We start from the raw sequence: 26,401 nt of genomic DNA, 5'->3' as shown, positions 1-26,401 counted from the left end.
GATCAAGACCTCTAGCAAAGCCTCTAGATTTGTCAGCAGGATCTCTTTTTTCTTTAACTGCTGTCCTCAGAGTCACTGTCAGATAAAGATTTTCTTTTTGTACCATCTTTACCAGCTTTTTGTGAATTAAGAAATGCTTCAATTAACTCTGGACAATCTAAATTTTCTTCAGGTATCCATGTATGGTCAGCATCTGAAAATCCCTTCCACTTCAGAAAATACTCCAACTTCCCATTTGCTACACATCAGTCCAGTACTTTTTCTACTATAAACTCTTCAGGTTCTGCTTCCTCAACTTTTTAAATTTTTCCATTTGGTTTCTTTCCCATTTTTTGCAAGGTAGTTTTATTGGAGGCCTTTTTTTTTTTTCCGCAGACTTGAAGAGCTACTATGGTCATGTGCTGTGACAGTGCCAGAGGGTCCCTGGAAGGAAGGAAGGAAGAAAGGAAGGAAGGAAGGGAACAGGGCAAGGACTGTGACCCAGGTTTTCTTGGTCAACTCTGTCTTTTTACCATATCTGCTCAGTATCACCCTTTCTTCTGCTTTTTCTCCTAGGCTCATTGTAACTAGTTACACTGATAATAGCCTCTCTGACCTTTTGTGCATTATCTTCCTCAGAATATTGTCTTTTCGGCCCATTTTAATAAGAAATAATCTACTTTAGTTATTAGTTACTCACTTAAAAAAAAAAAAACTCCAGCCAATTGTGAATATATTTTCACCTTTTTCATATTTTCTTTCAGCATTCCACTTTTTCTAAATTGTGTGCACCACCAATATACTGTGTATAACAGAAGTTCCTATTCTTGCCATTTTATGTAAGTTGAATAATTTAACATGTATCTCTTTTAATGGAGACAATGAAGCAGTCCTAAGTAGTACTTAAATTAGCCAATGGGATTCTCATTTTAACTTGTAAGTCTGTCTAAAGGAAGTTAGCCAGGAGTTTTAATTAAACAACTATTTATATCAGCCTTGTCTTCTCCTCTGAGGCACCATGGCTTTATCTGCCATTGTAGGTCATCCATCTCTAGACAAGGAGCCTAAGCCTTGGGAAGACTTACAAGTGAAGTCAATTAGTTAATATAAATCTTTCTCAGAGAGACTTAATAGTGGTCTATATCAAATTTTTTTATTTTTGTAATTTTAGCAGTTGAAATATGACTAGCACTGTTGGATTTGGCATCCCCTGTAGCAGACTAAGAACAGTAGTCGAAGCAAGTATGTTAAGTAAACTGGTACTCTTCCTTTGTTCATAACCAGTGCCCTTCTTATCCTTGGCCAGGTTGCACACAGCCTGAAATAAAGATATGGCTGTTTGCTTCAATTATGCCTGTCCTAGTGGTCTTGGTCGCTCCTTGGGGTCCAGCCTGATACAAGGGTCCAGCCTTGTTCTTTTGGCACATGTATACCATCCTGATGAAGTTTAGACTGACTATGTCTGGCCCAAAGACTCCCTTTTTTGGCAGCTCAGACATGGCCCAGGCATGGGACCCAAACCCATCACGCCAAAGGTATTGCTCCCTTGACCTGCTACAGTTGCAGCAACTGTCCTGTTAGATCCAACAATGACTACGATTTTTGGTTGTTCTGCTTCACAGCTGTGACTTCTACCTCATACTTATTCTCACTTGGCCAACTAAAATCAACTGGGGTGGCCTTTGACCACAGGAGTAGCCAACAAGGCTCTGCACAAGACCCCTCAAATGAACATCTTCCTCATGGAGCCATCTTGCTGGGCCCTACAGAATATGTTGTACCAGTAACAGAAGCACTCATATCAGACCAAAACAATAGGGGCAAAGTAGCTTTATTAAAAGCTGGAAGTCAACAATCTGATGCCAAGGCAGGAAAGCAAAATGTTGGCAACTGTTTGAACTTTACTTCCAGGTTATATACTTTTTAAGCTTTCATAGCAACCACATCACCATATTATCTTATTCTCAGGAATTTTTCAAGAATGCCTCATAATTGTTATGAGATTTACATTTCCCAAACACTGTTGATTATATGCTGGTCATGGGATATTGTGGTTTAACATTTACCCTACTTCCCAATTTGTTTTAACTATTTGTTCCTATTTTTATGATTATGTTTTTTCCATGGTTAGCTACATGGAAAGCAGTGAGAGAGTGAATTTATCTACAGTTTAAGTGAACATAAGTGACTTTTAAAATGCAGTTACAAAAGAAAATGGAGTCTCTTTTGCCCAATAAACACAGGAGAAATCACAGAGAGAAAACACAACACAAAGAATGAAAAATAATTAACTAGCTGTCCCTCATACAAAAGTGGTGTATCTAAAACATAGAAAGAATTGAAAAATAGATACCACCAAATTCAAAGACACAGGACCAATGAGATAGCTGAGGAGACTAAGCACCTGCTTAGGCAAGTTCAGAGACTGGGGTTTGATTCCCAGAACCACATGCCACACTGACTCCACCTCTAGGCACACTGATCCAGCCATCAAGTGCAGGCGTGGTGGCACACACCTACAATCCCAGTGCAAGGGAGGCTGAGAACAGGAGAATCACTATGAGTCTGAGCTGTGTAGTAAGACCCTATAAAAATACATTTAAAAGAAAATTCAAAGACCCAATACAAATATAGGGATCTAAGATGAATACTCACTTCTCAGATAAACAAATACAAATGGCCAATAAATATATCACCAAATGTTCAACATCATTGGTGTTTCCAGTGATACTAATGAAAACAACACAGAAATTATATCTCACTCTGGAAAGAATGATTATCATCAAGTAATCAATGAATAACAATTACTGGAGAGACAGTGAGAAAAGGAACCTTTCTCCACTAAGGTAGGAGTGTAGACTGCTCCCACCACTGTGGAAATAAGTATGGACATTTTTCCCAAAACTAGTATTAGGGTTCTCATTGTTCTGAGCTATTCCCCTTCTGGATTATGTCCTCAGAAGAGGAAAAATATATCACAATGATATATGCACACCTATGTTTATATCAGCACAATTTCTAAAGTTTACTCATGTAAACAACCCAAATGCCTAGCAACAGATAATAAATGATTAAAAAGATGTGGTCTTTTTATGCAATAGAACACTTCTAAGATATAAAGAAAGATATACTTGAGACATTTATAGGTAAATGCATGGAACTTGAGACCATATTCCTAAGTAAAATATATCACACTCACATGTATAAACACCATATTTTCTCCCTGGCCAGAGAAACTGAAAGAGTAAACAAGGTTAAAAATGCATAACCAATATTGTAAAATGCAAATAAATTGCCCAAAGACAAGTAGGAAAAGGATGCAGAAAAGAGGAAATGAAGATACAAGGATGGTTCAGCATAGACAAATCCATAAATGTAATACACAATCAATAGAACCAAAGACAAACACCATATGATCATCTCAGTAGACGCAGAAAAAGCTTTTGACAAGGTCCAATAGTCATTCACGATGAAAATCCCACAGAAAGTTGAAATACATGGTCTATATATCAACCTGATCAAAGCCATATGTGAGAAATCAACAGCCAACATCATACTAAAAGGACAAAAACGGAAAGCTTTCACTTGAAAATCAGGAACAAAACAAGGATGTGCATTGTCTCCAATACTATTCAGTACATTCCTTGGAAATATTAGCCAGAGCAATTAGACAACACAGAAAAATAAAAGGAATAATGTTTGGAAAGGAAGAAGTGAAATTATCATTATTTGCAGAAGACATGATACTCTACATAGAAGACCCTCAAATCTCTACTAAGAGACTTGTAGATTTAATAACCAAATTTAGTAACATAGCATGATATAAAGTTAACACTCAAAAATGATTAGCTGACGCGAACTCGGGTGGGGTAGAGAATAGGGGGCGGTAGTTGGGGGTGGTGGGAGAAGGAGGCGGCAAATCACTTATAAATGGCGCCCAAGCAGGACCTGAAGCCCAAGTTCCAGGAGGGCGAACGAGTACTGTGCTTTCATGGCCCTCTTCTGTATGAAGCAAAGTGTGTAAAGGTTGCCATAAAGGACAAACAACTAAAATACTTTATACACTATACTGGTTGGAATAAAAATTGGGATGAGTGCGTTCCAGAAAGCAGAGTGCTCAAGTATGTGGATACCAATCTGCAGACAGAGCGTGGACTTCAAAAGGCCAATCAGGAGCAGTATGCAGAGGGAAAGATGAGAGGGGCTGCTCCAGGAAAGAAGACATCTGGTCTGCAACAGAAAAATGTTGACATGAAAACTAAAAGGAACAAACAAAAAACCCCTGGTAATGGAGATGGTGGCAGTACCAGTGAAGCACCTCAGCCTCCTTGGCAGAAGAGGGCCTGGGTTGATCCTAGTGTTGAAAATGAAGAAACATTTATGAACAGAGTTGAAGTTAAAGTAAAGGATCCCTGAAGAGCTAAAGCCGTGGCTTGTTGATGACTGGGATCTAATTACCAGATAGAAACAGCTGTTCTATTTTCCTGCCAAGAATGTGGACTCCATTCTAGAGGACTATGCAAATTATAAGAAATCCCGAGGAAACACAGAGTATGCTGTTAATGAGGTTGTAGCAGGAATAAAAGAATACTTCAATGTGATGCTGGGCACTCAGCTCCTCTACAAATTTGAGAGACCACAGTACACTGAGATCCTTGCTGATCACCCTAATGCACTCACATCCCACATGTATGGAGCACCACATCTACTGAGATTATTTGTCCGAATTGGAGCAATGTTGGCCTATACACCTCTGGATGAGAAGAGCCTTGCATTATTACTGAATTATCTTCATGATTTCCTCAAGTATCTGGCAAAGAATTCGGCAACTTTGTTTAGTGCCAGTGATTATGTAGTGGCCCCTCCTGAGTACCATCAGAAAGCAGTGTGAGGCGCACTCACCGGTGTTTGGATCTCTGTCGACATGTTTTTGTTCCTAGTTTTTCTCTTGTACAAATGATGTACTTTGAAGATGTTAGTGTATAACAGAGTTGTTTGTTTTGTTTGATCTTAAACAGAAAATAAAAGGGATTACAGCTCCTTTTTTCTTTTTTTTCATTTCAAAGTTGCTACCAGTGTATTCAGTGATGGACAACAGAGAGACATGCTGGAGTGTTTTATTGCCTAGTTGATAAAGCTGCTTTTGAGCGCTGGTGGTTCTATTCCTTTGACACTATGCACTTTTATAATGTGTTAATGCTATATGACAAAATGCTCTGATTCCTAGTGCCACAGGTCCAATTCAGTGTATATAACTGAACACACACATCCATTTGTGCTTTTTTTAAATGATGCTTAAAGAGCCCTTCCTTTGCAAGTCATCCATGTTGTTCCTTAGGCATTTACCTTTGCTCAAGTTGTTGAAGGATGGTGAATTGTTTCATGGTTTTTGTATTTGTGTCTAATGCACGTTTTAACATGATAGACACAATGCATTGTGTAGCTACAGTTTTCTGGAAAAGTCGATCTTTTAGGAATTGTTTTTTAGATCTTCAATAAATTTTTTCTTTAAATTTCAAAAAAATTAGCATTTTTGTACACAATGTACACACCAAGAGAGAAATTAGGGAAACCATGCCTTTCACAATAACATCAAAAGAAAAAAAGAGAAGAAAGAAAGAAACAAGGAAGGGAGGATGGACAGATGGGTGGATAGACAGACAGACTGACAGACAGACTTAGGAAGCAATCTAACAAAGAAAGTAAAAGATTGGATTTCAGAAAATGGAAAGATATTCCTTGCTCCTGGATAAGAAACAACATTGTGAAAATGGCCATACTCCCAAAATTATTATACATATTCAATGCAATCCCAATTAAAGTACCATTAATTCTCTACCTCACAGAGCTAGAGAAAACATTTCTAAAATTCATCTGGAACCAGAAGTGACCCCAAATATAAAAAGGAATCTTGGGTAACAAAGGAAAGACAGTAAGTGTCACAATCCCTGACCTGAAATTATACTACAAAGCTCCTGTGATAAAATCTTCATGGTACTGGCATAAAAACAGACCTAAAAATCAATGAAATAGAAAAGAAAATACAGACACAAGTACAAACACACTCAGCCACCTCATTTTTGACAAAGGGGCTAAATTTGTGCACTGGAAGAAACACAGCCTCTTTAACAAATGGTGCTGGAAAAACTGGCTTTCCACATGGCAAAGGCTAAAATTAGACCCACGTCTATTACCATGCACTAAGCTACAGTCAAAATAGATCAAACATTTAAACACTAAAATAGAAACTAAATCTCCTGGAGGAAAATGTAGGTAAAAATCTTGAAGATATAGTAGTAGTTACTTCATGAACAAAACCCAAACTGCACAGGAAACAACTTCAAAGAATCAACAACTGGAATCTCATCTTTTTGAAAAGTTTCTACACATCAAAAGAAATCTCCAACAGAGTAAAAGGAAAACTCACAAATTGGGGAAAAATTATATCCAGCTGTTCCTATAACAAAGGACTTCTAGTTAGAACATATAAAGAATTTTTAAAAATCAGGCCCCCAAAATTCAAAGACCCAATGCAAAAATGGGCATCTGAGATGAACATACACTTTTCTGATAAATACAAATGACAAGTAAATATATGAAAAAGAAGTTCAATATCATTGGTCATTCAATAAATGCAAATTAAAACAACACTGAGATTGCATCTCACCCCAGACAGAATGGCTAACATCAAGAAGTCAGCCAGTAACAAATTCTAGAAGGACTGTGGGGAAAAAGGAACCCTTCTCCAGTTGGTGGGAGTGCAAATTTGTACAACCACTATGGAAATCAGTGTGGAGATTCCTCCAAAAGCTAGGATTGGAGGTCCTATTCAAGCCAGCTATTTCCCCCCTAGGTATTTTTCCAGAAGAAATGAAAACATCATACCTCAGAGATTTATGTGCACCCATGTTTACAGCAGTACAATTTATCATAGCTAAATTTTAGAAGCAACCCAAATGGCCATTAACTGCATAAAGATGAAATTTTACACAATGTAGTATTATTCAGCTATAAAACAGGATAAATTTGAGGATTTTATTATAAATGTATGCAACTAGAGAACATATTAAGTTAAATAAATCAGGCCCACATGTGCAAACATTGTACTTTCTCTTTAGTGTAAGATCCTGGAAGAAAATAAGAGCTGGCAATATATCTCAGTGGACTAAAGCAGCTGGTTAGGTAGAGCACAGGGACTAGGGTTCTATCCCTGGCGTGCCATGCTGGCCCTGCCCATGGGGCATGCTGAGGCGGTGATTGAGGCTGGTTGGTGGTGCACACCTGTAATCTCAGCACTTGGGAAGCTGAAAACAAGAGGATCACTACAAATCCCAGCTGTGTATTGAGACCCTATACTAAATATAGAAGGAAGGAAGGAAGGAAGGAAGGAAGGAAGGAAGGAAGGAAGGAAGGAAGGAAGAAGAGAAGAGAAGAGAAGAGAAGAGAAGAGAAGAGAAGAGAAGAGAAGAGAAGAGAAGAGAAGAGAAGAGAAGAGAAGAGAAGAGAAAGGAAGGAAAGAATATGAAGGGTACAATAGATACTGGGACAGGGAATGAGCTTGTTCAGAAGGAATTAGAGATGAGCAGAAGGATGAGAGAGGGAGTGGGGGAAAGAGATATATCTATGTACACAAGCAGGATGGTTTGGACAATTGTACTATGAATTTCTGCTTATCTATGGAAAGGACAATTAATGGTTAATTTGTTGTCTTCTTTCAATTCTTTATCCTCTTCTTAATGTTTTATATATCTTATAATATGAACAACTAATTGAAGACAACACTATGTAATACAACAAATACTGTGAAATTCATGTTATTTTATTTTTTGAAATTTTGTATCATTTGTAAGTTTTTGTTTTAACACTATTTTGTATTCTTTAAAAAATAAAAATCTATTAAAAGAGGAAATAAAGGGAGGGCAAATATGGGATTCTTATATTGTTCATTTCTATTACACTGAAAATACTCTTGTGCTAATATCAGAGAATTTATATGGGCATATCTTAAATACTCTGAAAAACTACTTTGAAGATAACAATGCACAATATATTAATTAATTTTAATTATTTTATTTTGAAATGTTTTATTTTTTCCAATTTTTAAAAAAAATGTAAATTAGGCTGTGTCTTTCAAGTATACAGTTCATAGTTTTATAATGAAGCAAACATTCTCCATGCATATGTACATCTCACATGGGAATTTCGAGGCTGTATTGGAATTCACTGTTGAAGTAATATCAGATTGGGATCATTGGTTGTCTTATTCATTATTCTTAAGTTTTACTTGTATACTTTCTCTAAAGCACAATTTACAGAGTGAGCTTACAAGATCAGACTCCAAATATTGATAAAAGAAATTGTGATAGATGAATATGATGAATTTCTCTGACAAATCATAGAAGATATCAGTGGCCATTAGGTGAATTGCAGGTAAAAAAAAAAAAAAAATGATTAATGAATACCTGTCCACTAATGGTGCAATATCCTCTATTACCCTTGAAGTACCTTTTATATTCATGCTAGTGGAGTTGTGGCCATGGAGACATTCAAAGTAATTTAATTGACAAGACAGAGGACTCAAAATTAAGGAGAACTCTCAATCGTATACAAAATATATTGAGAGACTGAAGTAAAAAGGCTGAACTAAGAGGTTATTGATATCAACAGGGAATGAACAATAAGAATTCCCTCACACAGATAGAGTACTGGCATGTCAAAGTATCTATCTGATCCAATGTTACAACCATGTATGCTTTTGATTATATGGTCTTGAATTGGTACAAAAATGGAATATGGGTTGAAGGCTTAATAATGTAACCAGAAATCAAACACAGACACTTTACATTTCACTTTCCAGTTCAAAAGAAAAGACATTTTAAGAACTTTCTTTCCCAATAACAATTGTGGACACTGACTTATAATCCAAAACTCTTCAGAGGCAAGATGATCTCCAGGTTAGCCTGGGCTCAATAAGCCAGTTTAAAGCCAGCTCGTATGACATACTAAGAACCAGTGTGAAAATTACAACAACAATGACAACAAAATGAAGAATATTTAAAGTCTAAACTAGAAAACAAGAAAGAAGAATGACAGAAATCTTAATTACTCTGATGAACTTCAGGAACAGAAGTCAGGATGATAAGCATCCTAATGAAGAAGAAAAAGACAAATTTAAAAAGCAAAAACTGGGGGTAGAATTTAATCATCCTAAGATTTGCTGAATTACATGTCCATATCACTTCTAGATTCTGACACTGATAATCATAAAAAGATGTCTTCAATCCTCTGAGAGAGCGGTGGAGGGGGAAAAAAAGCATTTTCAAAATTTTGGTGTTTAAATAAGTCTTAACTGAAAAAAAAGAGGAAAAAAAAAAAAAAAAGCAGTGCTTCCCCAACACCTAAACAACTCAAGACATTTCTGTACTCAGATTCTTTTTTTTTTTTTTTAATAAAGAATTCTTTTTTAAAAAATTTATTTATTTACTTATTTATTTGTGTGTGGCCAGCTCAGTCCCCGGGGGCGGGGGGGCTGGCTGGCATGTGGTGCTGGGTGATTGAACCGTGGTCCCTGTGCTTTGCTAAGCTTGTTCTAAGTAGGTGCTTTAGACCACTGAGCCATCTCACCAGCCCTACACTCAGATTCTTGTCAGCAAGTGAAGTACCTAGTTTCAACCACTGCCAACAACCTCCTTCCACACTGAAAAAACAGAGATGTGATTTTCACATTTATCTTCTTAGACTATTACAGTTTCCACTATAAGGAGCAAAAAACGAGAACACCAACAAAACCTAAAGAGAAAAAAGCAAAAAAAAGCACAAAAATGCTTTTTGTATAAAACAGTAACAGTGAAGAATTAGGCATTATTAAAAAAATCATACAGAAATTACACAAAGACAGAAACAACAAAAAGTGTATATTGTCATACACCCAAAATACACTCAAATAAATATTATGAACATCTTGTTAAGAGTAATTATGGAAACCACACTTTTCACAATAGTATAAAAAATAATAAAATAAAATAGCTGGAATAAATCTAACCAAGATAGTGAAAGACCTACACATTGGAAACTCCAGTACTCTGAAAGGTGATCCAAGAGGATGTTATAAAATGTAAAGATGCCCCCCATTTTGGGCTAGACAAGTATTATGTAGTGAAAATGGGCATAATTCCAAAACTGTTATGCAGATTTAATGCAATCTTAATCAGTATAACAATAGCCTATCAAACAGAACTACAGAAAACAATTCTAAAATTCGTATGCCCAAACAAAAAGTGTAGAATAGCAAAATAAATTCTGGGCAACAAGAGAAAGGCAGAAGGCATAATAATCACCGATTTGAAGTTATACAAAAAAAGCTACTGTGTACGGCTGGGGAGATAGCTCAGTAGAATAAGTGCTTGCCTGGCAAGTTCAAGATCATGAGTTCAATCCTCAGTACCACCAAAAAAAAAAAAAAAAAAAAGCTACTGTGATATTAAGATAAAAATAGCATGGTAGTGGCCAAAAAAAAAAAGAAAGAAAAAGAAAATAAAGAAAGAAAAAGAAAAAACAATTAAAAAACCCCAAACAAAAGAGACTTGAGGATCAACAGAATGGATTGTAAGATGTAGAAACAACTTCACAGCAATCTTATCTTTCACAAATGTGCCAAATAACCACACTGGAAGAAAGATAGCTTCTTTACTAAATGTTACTGGAAAAATTCATTTTGTAAATTCTGAAACCTAATCTCCAAACTCTTCCCACAAGCCATTACCAAGACTCTTGAACCACATTATCTCCCCTTTTGTGTGTGTATGTTTTCTGAGCTTATAGGAATTATAAAAACCATTCTAAAATTATCTACTGGGGCTGGGGAGATAACTCAGTGGTGTAAGTGTGTGCCTGGCAAGCACCAAGGTCCCGAGTTTGATCCTCGGTACTAAAGAAAAACAAAAACAAGAACAATACAATAACATTATCCACATAGGGTTTCTCTTTAGTATTAGTGGCAAAATTACAGGGTTTGTCACACTAATTACATATGAATGGCTTCGTTCACATGTCTATTCTTTCATATATTTGAATGTACTGAAAAACAAAACCTTTCAACATTGTTCACATATATTCAGATTCTCTTTACTTATTATTTTATGTAGTGATACTTCTAGGTATTGATTCTTTAAATTGTTTACAAACAAAACTTCTCTCCACTGTCCTTTAATATTTCTATGTTATTTTATATACTCATTCATAATTTCTCTTATATTTTTAAGTCTGTGATGATTACTAGATTATTGAAGGCTTTTGTACATCCTTTACATACATCTCTTTTACAAATGTAATGTGTAAAGTTTATGCAAACTACTTAAATACATAGCCTTTAGACCTTGTGAGAATTTTCATGTCTTTGGCAATGGCTTAATCTGCTGAAAGCTTTCCCACATTGCTTACATGCATAAGGTTTCTCCCCAGTGTGAATTTTTTCATGTGTTTTACAATGACTGCTTCTACTGAAGGCCTTACCACATTGGTTACATACAAAGGGTTTCTCCCCAGTGTGAGTTCTTTCATGACTTTTACAATGACTGTTTCTACTGAAGGCTTTCCCACATTGGTTACATACATAAGGTTTCTCCCCAAAATGGGTTCTTTCATGTCTTTTACAATGACTGTGTATGAAAAAGGCTTTCCCACAATGGTTACACACATAAGGTTTCTCCCCAAAATGGGTTCTTTCATGTCTTTTACAGTAACTGTGTGTGGCAAAGGCTTTCCCACATTGGTTACATACACAGGGCTTCTCTCCAGTATGAGTTCTTTGATGTCTTTTACATTCAATGGGGGATTTAAATCCTTTTCCACATTGATCACATACATATGGTTTCTCTCCAGTGTGAATCCTTTCATGTATTTGACAATACCTGCGTGTGCTGAAGGCTTTCCCACATTGGTTACATACATAGGGTTTCTCTCCAAAATGGGTTCTTTCATGTCTTTTACAGTAACTGTATATGAAGAAGCCTTTCCCACACTGGTTACATACATAAGGTTTCTCCTCAAAATGAATTCTTTCATGTCTTTTAAAATGACTGGGCGTAGCAAAGGCTTTCCCACATTGGTTACATACACAGGGTTTCTTTGGAGTGTGAGTTCTTTGATGTCTTTTACATTCAATGGGGGATTTAAATCTTTTCCCACATTGATCACATACATAGGGTTTCTCTCCAGTGTGAATTCTTTCATGTATTTGACAATACCTGCGTGTGCTGAAGCCTTTCCCACATTGGTTACATACGTAAGGTTTCTCTTGAGTGTGAGTTCTTTCATGTGTTTTACATTCATTGTGGTATTTAAATTCTTTCCCACATTGTTTACATAGATAGGCTTTTTCCCTATTGTGAATTCTTTTACGTTTCTGACGACCACTGCGTAGGTGAAAGGTTTTCCCATATTGGCTACACGTATAGTGTTTCTCCCCAGTGTGAGTGCTTTGATATTTTTCAAGATGATGAAGTGTGCTAAAAGCTTTTGCACAGTCCTTGGAGTTATTCCTGCATAATGCCTGACACTGCTTCGATATGTAATGATTCTCTACACTGTTAACTCGTTCGTGTATCTGAATATCATGCTGAGAATTAAAAACTTTTTCATGCTGCATACATTCATAGGTATTCACTTCACTGGGAAATCTTTCTCTAATTTGAACAGAGTTGGGTGTATTCAAAGATTTTACTTCTTGCTCAGAGACAAAGGACTTTTCTCCAGTGTTGCTTCCTTCAGGATGATCAGAGTAGTGTTTTAACTTTTGCTTATATTTATAGGGCTTCACTTCAGGGTTTTTATTTGCATGCTTGTGAAAGCAGTGGATGTCAATGCAGGTTTTCCCATCTTCAAATCCCTGATATTCATGTGATTTAAGTCTACTGTTGGCTCTGACAGGAACTTTTGGTGATAACTTATCAATGAAGGACTTTCTGCAAACAAACCTTTCACATGGTTTTGCACCAATTAGTTTCATATTCATATTAATCTCTGCAGTCCAAAAGCTCATTTCCTCAGGCTGATACCATAATTGATATTGTAAACATTTCTTTATTTCTTCATTTCTGTAAAAGAAAAGTAAAATAATACAAACAAGCATAAAATTTTAAGTATAAAATCAATTTATTAATAATTAACCATGAGGAGATCAGGCTTAATGCCTTCTAATATTTAATCATGAATTTACTGTAATCTCTGGAAGCTGGTTTGAAAGGAGCCTTTACCAAAAGTATAATGTACATTTGTGAGTTTATAATTCACATGACTGCAATACCTTATACTTTCATTTTGAGTAATTCATAAATATGTGTATCATGTGTGGGTTACTTTTGATAAGTCTTCCTCCAGAACTAAACTCCGTCTGTCTTCCACTGAATTTTTTAACATTCTGGGTTTTTTTTTTTTGTTGTCATTGTTTTGTTTTTTTTTGCAGAATCGGTGATTGAAATCAGGGCCTTGCGCTTGCCAGGGAAGTGCTTATTCCACTGAGCCATTTCCCCACCCCTAAAACATTTTTTTTTTTTCTTGCAGAACCAGGGATTGAACTTTCCTAACATTCTCTAAACCATCTACTGCTCTTTTCTACCATCTGTGCTTTACTTTATCCCTTAATTCATATCTTGTGTTTCTCATACAAAGGCTCACATAACAGTGAAGTTTCTGTCTCACAAATTTAGCATAAGACTATGCACACAGGATCCAACCATCTTTTATTAAGTGACATCATTTCATTCCTCTCCATGGTCAAGTATTACTCCACTATGTAGACACACTAAATTTATTTCAGCACTTGAGACTGAACCTCTCACAAAAAATGCCCTTGTAGACAGTATACCTCTGTTTTTAGTTAACCAGTAAATAGTTCCTGTTTGCTCCTATTTCTTACAAATGGGTGGTGATTGTAATATAGCTTGGCACTGTGATGAATATTGTATAAGCTAATCTCCAACTGACAAGCCATTCAGCCTCTATACTTCCTGCTGGCTTATCTCATATAAGTTGTAGACCACCAGAGGTCAGGCCATGATATTCTTGGAATAATCATGATCAGAGCCCACTGACTTAAATCTGCCTCCAAATGCTGAGTGTCATGTCAGTGTTTCTGCTTTCCATTGAGAATCCAGTGTTTTAGCACTGAACTACATTCCAGTATTATTAATTTTTAATTTTAACAGAGTCTTATCAGGCACTGTTACCAGGCTGAACACAAATAATATGTCTTTCCTTTCACAAATTCACATATTATTAAGATTAAGAACATGCAATACCACATTAAGGCTACTCAATTTCCTTAGTGTATTCCTTTGTGAATGAGCATGTGGGATACTTCCTAAAACTGGATATTGTACATTGTGCTGCTACAATAATGGACTTGTTTGTATTATCACAATATGATTACTTTAGCCTTTGGATAAAAGTTTCTAATATGTCTAGACATCATCTCATTATGTAGTCCAAGTTCCTGCTGACTTACTTTCTACTCGAAGTTGACCTCTAACTCATGACAATCCCACATCAATGGCCCAAGTGTTGGGAATATAGGCATGTACCACAAAATAGGCAAAATGGAATATTTCTTTTCACCCTATTCAAAAGTCTTTTTTTTTTTTTTTTAATGTGTTTGGTACAGGGTCTCACTACCCATCTCGGACTCCTGGATTAGAGGCATGAACCACCATGCCCAGACTAGAAGCCTGGCTCAGTGTACCCAGGGGCAGGGCTGGCATGGCATGCAGTACCGGGGATCGAACCCCCAGTCCCTGTGTTTTACTAAGCAGGCACTTAGTCCACTTAGCTATCTCACCAGCCCAAAAAGGTCAAAAGTCTTTATCTTTTTTGACAGAACCAGGGATTGAACTCAGACCCTTGAGCTTGCCAGGGAAGCACTTATTCTAGTGAGCCATCTCCCCAGCCCCTCAAAAATCTTTATACAGGGGCCGGGGAGATGGCTCAGTAGGACAAGCGCTTGACTGGCAAACGCAAGGATCTGAGTTCAATCCCCGGTTCTGCAAAAAAAAAAAAAAAAAAAAAAATCTTTATACAGTTCCCTAGATGTTGTAGTTTGTGACTTACTCAGCAAGCATATGAGATGAAGGGCTGGCCAGATAGCTTAACAGACTAAAGCACCAGCTTAGGCAGAGCACAGTAGCCAGGATTTGATATCTGGCATGCTGTGCTGGCCCCACCCCTGGGGTGCACTAAGACAGCAATTGAGACTGGGTGTGGTGGCATGCACCTGTAATCCCAGCACTTGGGAGGCTGAAAACAAGAGAATCACTACAAGTCTCATCTATAATGAGACCCTGTAGACCCCGTACTAAACACATTTAAAAAAAAAAAAAAAGATTATGAGATGATGTATCCAAATACTTTGGGATACAAGTAAACTGAATGATGTGGAGGATTTTCTACAAAGAGCTATTATCAGAATCACGCATTCATTTGCATTTTGAATACATGCATATGACTAACATGAGGCAAATATTCAATGTGTTTAATGTTTTTTCTTACATAATTTGCTTCACATGAAAGTGGTCTTTTGAACATTGTCACATGTATATATAATTACATAGCTTGAACTAGGATTTTAGTCCAAACACAATATATGTTTCAAATAAATCTATGTGCAACATTTGCATGCAATTTCATTCAACATTTTTTTAATCTTGACCATGGAAAATTATTTTATTTTCACACATTAGATAATGTTGCCTATAGCATATTCTCTGTACTCCTTCAATTTCAGACATTGGACTATATCAAGTATTAAATTTTCAGAGTACAGATACTCAATATGTACACATCTATAGAGAAATGGTTGTTTTTAGTTTTTCTCCTCATGCCCTGACTTTAGGAACACATTTTGAGGTTGAAAATTACCTTATCTTTCTGCAGTAGTTTTTGTATTCATGTTCAATTTGCTCGTCATCCCAATTTTTTCCTTAAGTACACAAACAGAAATAAAGTAACTATATTAATATTCATAAAAATTAAGATTCCAGTTAGATTCATTATATAATGTAATCATTCCTGGAAAATGCACCAAATTTTTTCCACATTGCAATTATGGAGACTGTACTTATGTGCAACAAACCATACTCTCAGATACCATAAAAAAGTGATACTTTCCTTACCTATAGCAGCCAAGTTCCTGAAGTTTTCCCACATCACATCTCTATAAAGCTTCTTTTGGGAAGGATCCAGCAAAGCCCACTCTTCTCTGGTGAAATTCACAGTCACATCTTCAAAGTTCACTGCCTCCTAAATCATCAGACATATATTGAAGAGGAAGAATGAGACCCACAGCACCATGAAATGCCTTAATTCATAAAACGCTGAATTGAGAACAGGACAGGACAGCCTAAGCGGGTAGCACAAGCAAACCCAACACAAACCCAACCACAGCTGGTTGGGGCATACATGTTTGCCCAGACCAGATGAGTCCTCCAGTGTCCTGGAAAGGATGATGTGCAAGCAGAACCAGTGCGGTGTAAAAGTCTGAAGCAGCGGTGACAATATGATAAAGAATCTGGATTAGGTGAACAAGTGCACTTCAGTGGAATAGAAGTGGGCAGGTGGGGCTGCAATTTTTTTTTAATCAAAGGACTAGGGAAGAACTCCAGCAACAGAAAATCATCTCCCGCCCCCACATCTAGAGGCTAAGATCAACCCTATATCCAGCACAAATCCTACTGCAAAGTTGGCTGGAGTACAAAACATTGGTGGCATCTGACTTGGTTAGACCTACCACAGAAATGAAGATACTTGAGGAATTTTACTGTTTTTATTGTTCTTGGCTTATTTGATTGGTTTTCCTTCTCTGGTCCAATTAGTGTTTCTTCATTCATTCATTCATTCATTTGGTACATTGGTCTTACAATGCATCTTGGACTTGTAGTGATCCTCCTGTCTCAGCCTCCCCAGGGCTGGGATTACAGGCATGCACCACCATGTCCAGTTTCAGTGGCTGGCAGGGTGACACAGAATGTGGTACTGGGATTGAACCTGGGTCCTTGTGATTACCAGAGAGGCACTTAGACCACTGCATTATCTCCCCAGCCCTAGTTGGTGGTTTTTTATTGTTTTGTTTTATTTTGTTTGGGGTAGTTATTTTATGTTTTCTCTCTTCTTTTTTTTTTTCTTTTATAACATAGATTTCTTGGGCTGGTGAGATGGCTCAGTGGTCTAAAGCACCTACTTAAAACAAGCTTAGCAAAGCACAGGGACCACGGTTCAATCCCCCAGCACCACGTGCCAGCAAGCCCCACCCCCTGGTGGGCTGAGCTGGCCACACACACGCGTGTGCACACACACACACAAATAAATAAAATTTTAAAAAAACATAGATTTCTTAACTTTGTCATATTCTATTCATCTTCTTTCTTTCCCCACCATATTGCTTGGTTTTATGATACATTCATATGAATAAACATTGCCTTTACTCTTTCTGGTCACTATACTACTACCCATTTTCTTTCTTTTTTTCCCCAAAGCTGTGTGATCATCCTATGCCCTTCAGCATTGCTGCTACTGCATCTGGCCTCATTCCTGTCTCTACAGTGCCCTCCATCCCTCTTAGCCCATCTAAGACAAGAACATAAAAGCACTCTACTAAGGGGAAATTTACTGCATACAAGTTACTGGTGTATGTTGGATTGTTACATAACCATAAAATTTCCTCCTATGTTTAAATTTATCAGGTTATTAGTTAACACAGTACGTCAATACCAGGCTGTGTTTGACATGATTATTATTGGTAAGTGTACCACTTTAGACAGTATATCACACCTGTTATAATCAGTTTTACTACCTCATACAAAAACAGTGTGATCATATTAGGTAGTAACTATCGCTGTGCTCTAGCAGCAAATGACTCGTTGGTGAGCCAAACAGATGCCAACATCTCATCTTTAGTACAATGAGAATGTAGGTTCTTAGGATGGACACAAAGACCCAGGACCACCTACAGAAAGAAAACATAACTGAGGAACAGGCATCTTCTAGGGAAACCTCCATACTAGGAATAGAGCTTTAACACATAAGAAATCTACAATTATTAACACAGAAACCAAAATAAAACAGAAAATAGAAAGTGAAAAGATGCAGAAGAAAAATCCAATCTAAGGCCCCAACTTAGCCGAGATAACTCCAGTGCACAATGAGATAGTGGAATTCAGCAGCCCAGCACTGAAACTTTCTGAAATGATATAAACAGAAAAGAAAACACTAATGGAAGAGGCTAAAAAAAAATCTAATTTGTAAAGTACAATGATGATCAAAATGAAAGACATTAAACCAAAAACAAATTAAAAAATAAAATAGATGAGCTCAGGAAAACTATGTCCAACATAGTAAGAAATGGAATTCATGAGACATCCAAGCTCAAATCCAGGAGATTTAAAACTCCACTGAAAGTATATGCAAGAAATTCTATTAAGGCAAGGACAGACTATCAGATCTGGTAGACAGGACTGAGCAAGCAACCATGAAAGGAAAGATATACTAAAAATAGCAAAATACCATTAAAAAAATCAACCCAACAGTCACAAGATGAAGCAAAGAAGAACAAGAAAAGATGGATTGGAGTTGGTTAAAAAGCTGGAGAGGTCACCAAAGCCATATAAAACCTGTTCACAATGGCAGGAAACTTCTCAAACAGGTAAAGAATTGGACATACAAATAAATAAAATATATGTAACTCCAAACAGCCATGAGCAAAATAAATCTTCACAAGTGCATACAGTAATCAAGAGTCTAGAAAATCAACACAGTAACAGTATAGTGACAGTAACTGGATGAAAGAGAAACAAATTACTTATAAAGGAAAGCACACCAGAAGCACAGCAGACTTCTCAGCATTAAACCCTCAAATCAAGGAGAACTTGGAGTGAGGTGTTTTAAACTCTAAAACAAAATCTTCAACTGAGATTGATGTATCCAGCAACACTATCTTTCAAGATCAACAGAGAAAATTGGTAACTCCATGAGAAATGTACAATGAAATTGGAAATCAAGAAAAAAAAGTCATTACATACTTTAAGCAAAAACTATAAGAAGTGTTCAAAATCATAAATGCATATGCAGCAAATATGGGTGCATGCAAATATATAAGACAAACATTAACAGATGCAAATTTTTTTTTTAATTTTAGGGAAGGGTCTACAGGGTGTTCAGGGTCTCACTACTAGATCAGACTTGTAGTGATCCACCTATTTACAGCCCCCCAAGAGCTGGGATTACAGGTGCGCACCACCATGCCCAATTTCAATTGCCATCTCAGCTCGCCCTGGGGGCGAGGCCAGCACAGCACCACAGGCCCGCAGATCAAACCCCCAGTCCCCGCACCTGCTTGTAGGCACTTTAATCAGCTGAGCTATTTGGCCAGTCCTTCAGATGTGAAAACTTTTTTAAAACCCACTAACATAATTAAATATAAGATAATTTTATTTATTTATTTTATTTATTATTTTTTGTGGCCAGCTCCACCCACCCTGGGGGTGGGCTAGTGTGGCATGTGGTGCCAGGGATCGAACCACAGTCCCTGCGCTTTGGTCTAAGCTTGCCTAAGCAGGCGCTTTAGGCCACTGAGCTATCTTGCAGGCCCCCTGACATAATAGAAGGCATTAATGCCTTACTCTCATGATAGATCAACTAGACAAAAAAAAAAAAAAAAAAAAAAAAAAAATATCAGAATTAAATGAAAGCTGTGAACAAATGGACTTAGTAGATGTCTACAGCGTTCCACCACACAACATTGGAAAGCACATTCTTTGCAGCTGCACATCGGACAAACTCTAACACAGACCACATATTAGCCCATAAAATGTGTTTAAGTAAATGCAGAGAAACTAAAAACATTCCACCCATATTATCTGACCACAATAAATGAAAGTGGTAATCCACAACGCAACAAATGGCAAAAAAATACATAAACACATGGAAATTAAACAACACCCCCCTGAACAAATTTAGGGGTCACAAAGGAAATGAAAGAAGATATTGAACAGTATCTAATAATACTGATAGAACATACACAAAGTTATGAGATGCAATCAAAGCACTCCCTTAAGGAAAATATATAGTGATAAATTCTCACATCAGAAATAGAAACCTCAAATAAATAATCTGTGTAACCTCAAACTTCTAGAAAAAGAAAAACTAAACCAAACTTGGTATGAATGAGAAAAATATAAAATGAGAGCAGAAATTATAGCAATTCTGACTATAAAAATACAAAGAATCAATGAACCAAACAGCTGGTTCTTTGAAAGATTAAATAGATAAACCTATAGTGAAACTCATCAAAAAAGAGAAAATACTCAAATTCAAGCAACTAGAAATGAAAAGGGAAAACCACAAAAGATCTGGTAGAAATCCAGATAATCAATACTATTTTCTTTTTTTTTTTTTTTTTTTTCTGGTGGTACCAGGGATCAAATTCAGAACCTTGCACTTGCCATACAAGCACTTATTCCATTGAGCTATATCCCCGGCCCACCTTCCTTCCTTCCTTCTTTTCTTTCTTTCTTTCTTTCTTTCTTTCTTTCTTTCTTTCTTTCTTTCTTTTGTGTGTGTGTTTAGGACAGGGTATACAGGGTCTCACTGCATAGATCAGACTCATAGTGATCCTCCTGTTTATAGCCTCCCAATTGCTGGGATTACAGGTGTGCACCACCACATCCAGACTCAATCACCATTTTAGCATGCCCTAGGGGCGGGGCCAGCACAGCAGGCCTGGGGGTAGAACTCCTGAGCCCTGTGTCTGCCTAAGCAGGCACTTTAATCCACTGAGTTACTTAGCAGGCAATCAATACTATTTTCAAAACCTGTGCTCTAATAAGATGGAAAATATAAAAGAAATGGACATACTCTTAGCTACACAAGAATTGGGAAAACAATTTTAAAAACATAAAAATTCTAAATAACCTGATGTCAGTCAGTGAACTTGAACATCAATTAAAAACTTAACAATGAAGACAAACACAGGTCCTGATGTGTTCTACAGGAAACTTGGAGAAGAACTAATGCCAACTATTTCAGTCACTAATGCTGAAACTCTTTAAAATGGAAAAGGAAAAAGGACTTTGAAAATAATACCTGGAAGCAAGCATTACACTGATACCAAAACCAGAGATTGTCCCAACCAGAAAACAAAGTTATAGGCCAATCTCCCTAATGAACATAGATATAAAAATCCCCAATAACATATTGGTAAACAGAATGTGGCAAATCATCAAGATTATATATGCTGACCAAGAAGCGTTTTCCCAGGGATGCAGGCATGTTTCAACATACACAAATCAATAAAAGTAATAACCATATTAACAAACCAAAGACAAAAGCCACATTGATATAAGGGAATGAAACTCCAGACCTGAAAGGTACCTGGGACAAGTTCATGTTCTCTAAAACTGAAGAATGAATTTTAGGAACAAATGGAGGTTAAGAGCAAAATATTTATTGGGGAAATAAAGTTTCTGTCCAAGAGAGGGACAGAAGGGGAACCCAAGCAGGTTACCCCAGAAAGCTGTCTTTTCCTGGGATTTTTGGTCTTTTTTTTTTTCCTTATATACTATTTTCAAATCTTACAGCAAACAGGCCTTTCCAGGCTATATTAGAAAAGGCCTCAAATCTGCTTTTTATTTTTATTATTATTTTTTTGGTGGAGCCGGGGATTGAACTCAGGTCCTTGTGCTTGCCAGGGAAGCACTTATTCCACTAAGCCATCTCCCCGGCCCTCCAGGGATTTTTATAGAGTAAAACCATGTGGTAAGGTTGGTCTAAGGTGGAGAACATGGGAACTTGCTTAGGTGTACATGAAGTGGGACAAAACTATGGTCAACCAATGAGATTACATGCTTAAATCCAGGACCAAATGAGGAAGCAGTCACAGGACAAGGTCTCTTTCTGTTGGGGGTTGGGTTAGTGACTCACTCAGGTTCTTGCAAGGTGATTGATACCTATTTAGAATATCAATCCCTGATGCCCATCCCCAAGGAAGTATGTGGCTGCATTAGTTTACTCTTTTGTCTTGAGGTTTGACCCACAGTGGGAGTGTCTGTCTATTCCAAAGTTGCAAAGTCATCTTATCTTCCATATTGTCTCTTGAGGACCCCTTGAGGGTCTACCCCTGTCTGTCTATAATATTTCATCTAATTTATCTGCCTACAACAATATGATCACCTCAATAGATGCAGAAAAGTATCTGACAAAATCCAACACCTGTACATGGTAATTCTACAGAAATTAGAACAGTATTTAGCTAACATATTGCTACATGGTCAAAACTGAAAGATTACACTACAAAATCAGGAAAAAGACAAGGATGTCCATTGTCACCACTCCTAGTTTATATATTTCTGGGACATAAAAGCAATTAGAGAGAGAGAGAGAGAGACAGACAGACAAAGACAAATAATGAGGACAAGAAAGGAAGAAGGTAAAATATCAATATTTGTATATGACATGATACTCTATATTGAAGAAACTCAACACTCTACCAAAAGATGAACAAATTTTAATAGCCAAATTCTATAACACAGCTGGTAAAAAGTTGATGGGTCTGCACCCCCATATAAGAAAATCTGTCAAGTCATGGCAGTAAGCCAAGATGGAATGGGTCCAAAAACAACAACATGTCATTCCAAGACTAACTTCTTCCTTCTTCTTTTTCCTGGTTAACCTCAACTTCCTCTTTCCTGTCTGGTGAGCCAAGCCTTCCCCAATTGAGGTTTGTTAGGACACCTTAACTGCTTAGGTAAATTCCACCACTAACACAGCTCAATAAATTCTTTGTCTCCATCAGAGGGTTCCTGCATTTTCCTGCAGCCCTCCCAGGCCCACACTAAAGGCTTCTTTCTTTCCTGTCTCTCATCTGTGCCAAAAGAAAAACCTTATAAAAGTCAACAGTGAAAAATCAGTAGCTTTCCTGTACACAAACAACAGCTTCACTAGGAGAGACATTTGCTTCCCCTCAAAATGAAATAACTTGGGAATCAATCTAACAAAGGAAATAAAAGATGTATACATTTAAAATTATAATACATTGTAAAAGGGGTTTGAACAGGATATTAGAAAGTAGAAAGATATTCTTTGTTCATAGATAGGGTGAATCTATAGAATATAAAAAGAAATACTCCCAAAATTGTTACATAGATTTAATGTAATCCCAATCAAAATACCTCTAGCATACTTCACAGAACTAGAAAAAACATTCTGAAATTTCATTTGGAAACAGAGAACTACAATAGCAAAAGCAATTCTGAGTGATTATCAGATTAATAATATCCCTTAGTTATTGCAGACTGATCAGGTTCCCAATCTCCCAAGCAAGTGCATAGTGCAGGCTAAATACAGAGGCCAGTGGAATGAGTTCAGGACTTCAGAAGGATCAAAGCCCTCTCACAAAATTCAAGATTCTCTCAGAGTTAAAACCAAGACCCTTTGTGGAAGGCCTACATTCATTTAGTTATCAGAACATTGGAGGAGTGTAAGGGTGGAACCACTCAAGGACTTCTTCCAAGTAAATTAATCCACCAAGGATCCAGATGTCTAAGGCTACAGTTTACCTAGTTGAGGTTTGAGGTGTCCTTGGCTGTGATCTTGTCTTATTCTTTGAAGCTTTCTGGCTTCGGGACTCAGGACTCAGTAGGGATTAGTGACTCACAGAGGATCACTTGCTATGAGTCAACCCATTTCCAGACAAGTGGCCTAGGCTTTGCACAGATTCACAAGTAAGCAAGAAAAGCCCATTGAATAATTTAAGTCCTGCTCAGGGCTGCTTTGTTGTGTTCTCCATCAATGCAGGTAGCATCATAATCCCTTACTTGAAATTCTACTACAAGACTACTGTGAAAAACCAGCATGGTACTGGCAAAGAAGTATAGACCCAAAGATCAATGGAAATAATTACAAGATTCAGACCGTTGAATTCCAAAATCTCCCAAAATACTCAGTTACGTTACTCTTTAAAAAGGGGCTAAATATGTTCACTGAACGCCTCTTTCATGAATGGCACTTATAAAATTCTTTTCACATGCTGAAGTCTAAAACTAGATCCAAGTCTATCCATATGTACTCAACTTAAGTCAAAATAGATCAAAGATCTAAATATTAAAACAGAAACACTAAATCTACCAGGAAAAAAATTAAGCAAAACTCTTCAAGATAGATATTAAGCAGCGACTTCATGAACAAAACACAAATTGCATGGGAAATGTTACAAACAATCAAAATTGGATTGTCATTTTATGAAAAAGCCTTAACACAAAAAGAGAAATCACCAACACATGAAAAGAGAACCACAGAGTTGGAAAAAATCTAGGTAGTTGCATCTCAAAGGACTTATATTTAGAACATAGAAACAATTATAAAAAGTTGGACCATCCCAAATTCAAACAACCACTCCAAACTGGGCAGGTGAAATGAATACTCACTTCTCAGGTGACAAAATTCTAATTGTAAATAAATACAGGACAAAATGTTCACTGATTAATCCTCCAAGAGATACAATGAAAACAAAACTGACATTCCATGTCACCCCAGAAAGAATGGCTATCATCATTAAATCAACCAATAACAATTATTGGAAGGACAATGGGAGAAAAGGAACCATTCTCCACTGCTGGAGGGAGTGTAGACTGATCCAACCTCTGTGGAAATCAGTATGGAGATTCCTCAAAAAACTAATATTAGAGGTCTCATTTTACCCAGCTAGTCCTCGAATGGGTAGCTTCCCACAAGAATTAAAATCATCATGCCACGGCAATATATGTGCATCCATGTTTACAGTAGCACAATTTCTAATAGCCAAATCTTGGGGGAAAAAATCCAAATGCACATCAATTGAGGACAGGATTAAAAAAACATTGTCTTTTTATAATAATGGAGTACTACTTAGCCACATAGAAGGATAAACTTGGAACATTTATAGGTCAATGAATGCAACTGGAGAACATATTCATAACTGAAATAAATCAGACTCACACGTACAAACATCATACTATCTCCCTGGTGTGACAAACTGAAAGAGTAGATAAGATGCAAAATGTACAATAGATATTGTGAAATGGGAAGGAATTGTTCAAAAGGAAAGAAGAACAAGTGTGGGGCACAAAGGAAAGGCAGGAAGGGAAAAGAAAAAATTAAGATCTCTTCATTTATTGAATGGTAAGCTTTGTGCTAATATTATTTGGAGAATATTTTATGTGCATACTTGTGCTCCAAATAACTGTTTTGAACATAACAATATGCAATGTATTAAATGATGTTACTCTGCTATTATTTTGCTTTGAAATTGTTTTATTTTTTTTCCATAACATTTTAAAAACATCCGAAATGAGGTGATTTCTTCCAAACATGTTGTTCATGTTTTGGTCATCAAAGAATTATTCTCTATCCATATGTATATCTCACATGGGAATTTTTGTGCTGTATTAGAATTCATTGCTGAAGAAATATCAAAATAGGATCATTGGTTCTTTTGTTCATTGTCCCTAGTTTTATGTGCACAGTGTGTCTAAAGCAGAATTCACAGGGTGTTATGGTTGTTTCTAGTTGTGCCCCCAAAGCTTCATGCAGTCATGGGGCAACCTCCAGAGTCTGTGATTAATTCATGATTCAATGCAGAGATTAGAGTGTGCATGCTACACCTGCCCTGGGTTGGGTAATCTGGATACAATATAAGGAAGGGAGAGAGGCTCGTGAGCTACTGCAGCTCCTGCCCCTCCCTTTGCTCTTTGCTGTTTTCTGCAGTCATGTATGGCTTCCCTCGCCATATGCCACTCTTCCTCGGAGTCAGCTGAGTATAGATTGAAACCTCTACTAACTGTGAACTAAATAAACCTTTCCCTCCTTAAATTTGGATATCAGGCATTTTGTCCTAGCAGTGAGGAAAAAGTAGACATGGGTTAGCCTGTAAGATCAGACTCCAACCTTAAAAAGCACTGTATGTCATATCAAAGGAAATATCATTGCCCATCAGGTGGAGTGCAGGTAAGAAACACAAAGACAATACACATGGTTAAGGAGATGAATGAATACCTATCCTACAAATGGTGCAAAATCCTGTGTAATCCTTAAAAGAACTGGCTTTATTTTCATGTTGGACATTCAAAAAAATATTATTCACAATACTGAGTACTCAGGCTAAATAGGGAGAACTCTCAATCTTATACAAAGTATTTTGAGAAAGAGAAGTTAAGAAATGATTGAGAGCAACAGAAAATTCAGCCTGAGAATTCCCTCATACAGAATATGTCAAAGTATCTTCTCCAAGGGCCAGCCAGCTAGCTCAGTGGACTAAAGTGCCTGTTTAGACAGAGTGCAGTGGCTGGGATTTTATCCCTGGCATGTTGGGTGCGCTGAGATGGTGATTGAGACTGGGTGTGGTGGC

At 37.0% G+C, this 26,401-nt stretch overlaps 1 protein-coding gene and 2 pseudogenes across 1 annotated transcript; 1 reads left to right on the top strand and 2 right to left on the bottom strand.

Moving 5' to 3' along the window:
- The first annotated feature begins 3,909 nt into the window (after positions 1-3,909).
- On the top strand, positions 3,910-4,913 carry LOC101572319 (annotated as a pseudogene).
- A 4,164-nt stretch (positions 4,914-9,077) lies between these two features.
- On the bottom strand, positions 9,078-12,484 carry LOC111812280 (zinc finger protein 844-like). The gene is made up of 2 exons (XM_023699997.1): positions 11,759-12,484; positions 9,078-9,126 (listed from the first exon to the last, which is right to left on the bottom strand). The coding sequence occupies exons 1-2, from the start codon at positions 12,415-12,417 to the stop codon at positions 9,078-9,080; spliced, it is 708 nt and encodes a 235-aa protein (XP_023555765.1). The 5' UTR covers positions 12,418-12,484.
- An 82-nt stretch (positions 12,485-12,566) lies between these two features.
- LOC101569270 overlaps positions 12,567-26,401 on the bottom strand; it is a 35,649-nt pseudogene continuing 21,814 nt past the window's right edge.

The sequence above is a fragment of the Octodon degus genome, unplaced genomic scaffold, assembly GCF_000260255.1.
Source record: "Octodon degus isolate 3935 unplaced genomic scaffold, OctDeg1.0 scaffold00119, whole genome shotgun sequence".
Lineage (NCBI taxonomy): Eukaryota > Metazoa > Chordata > Mammalia > Rodentia > Octodontidae > Octodon > Octodon degus.
This window is presented reverse-complemented; position numbering and strand designations above follow the sequence as displayed.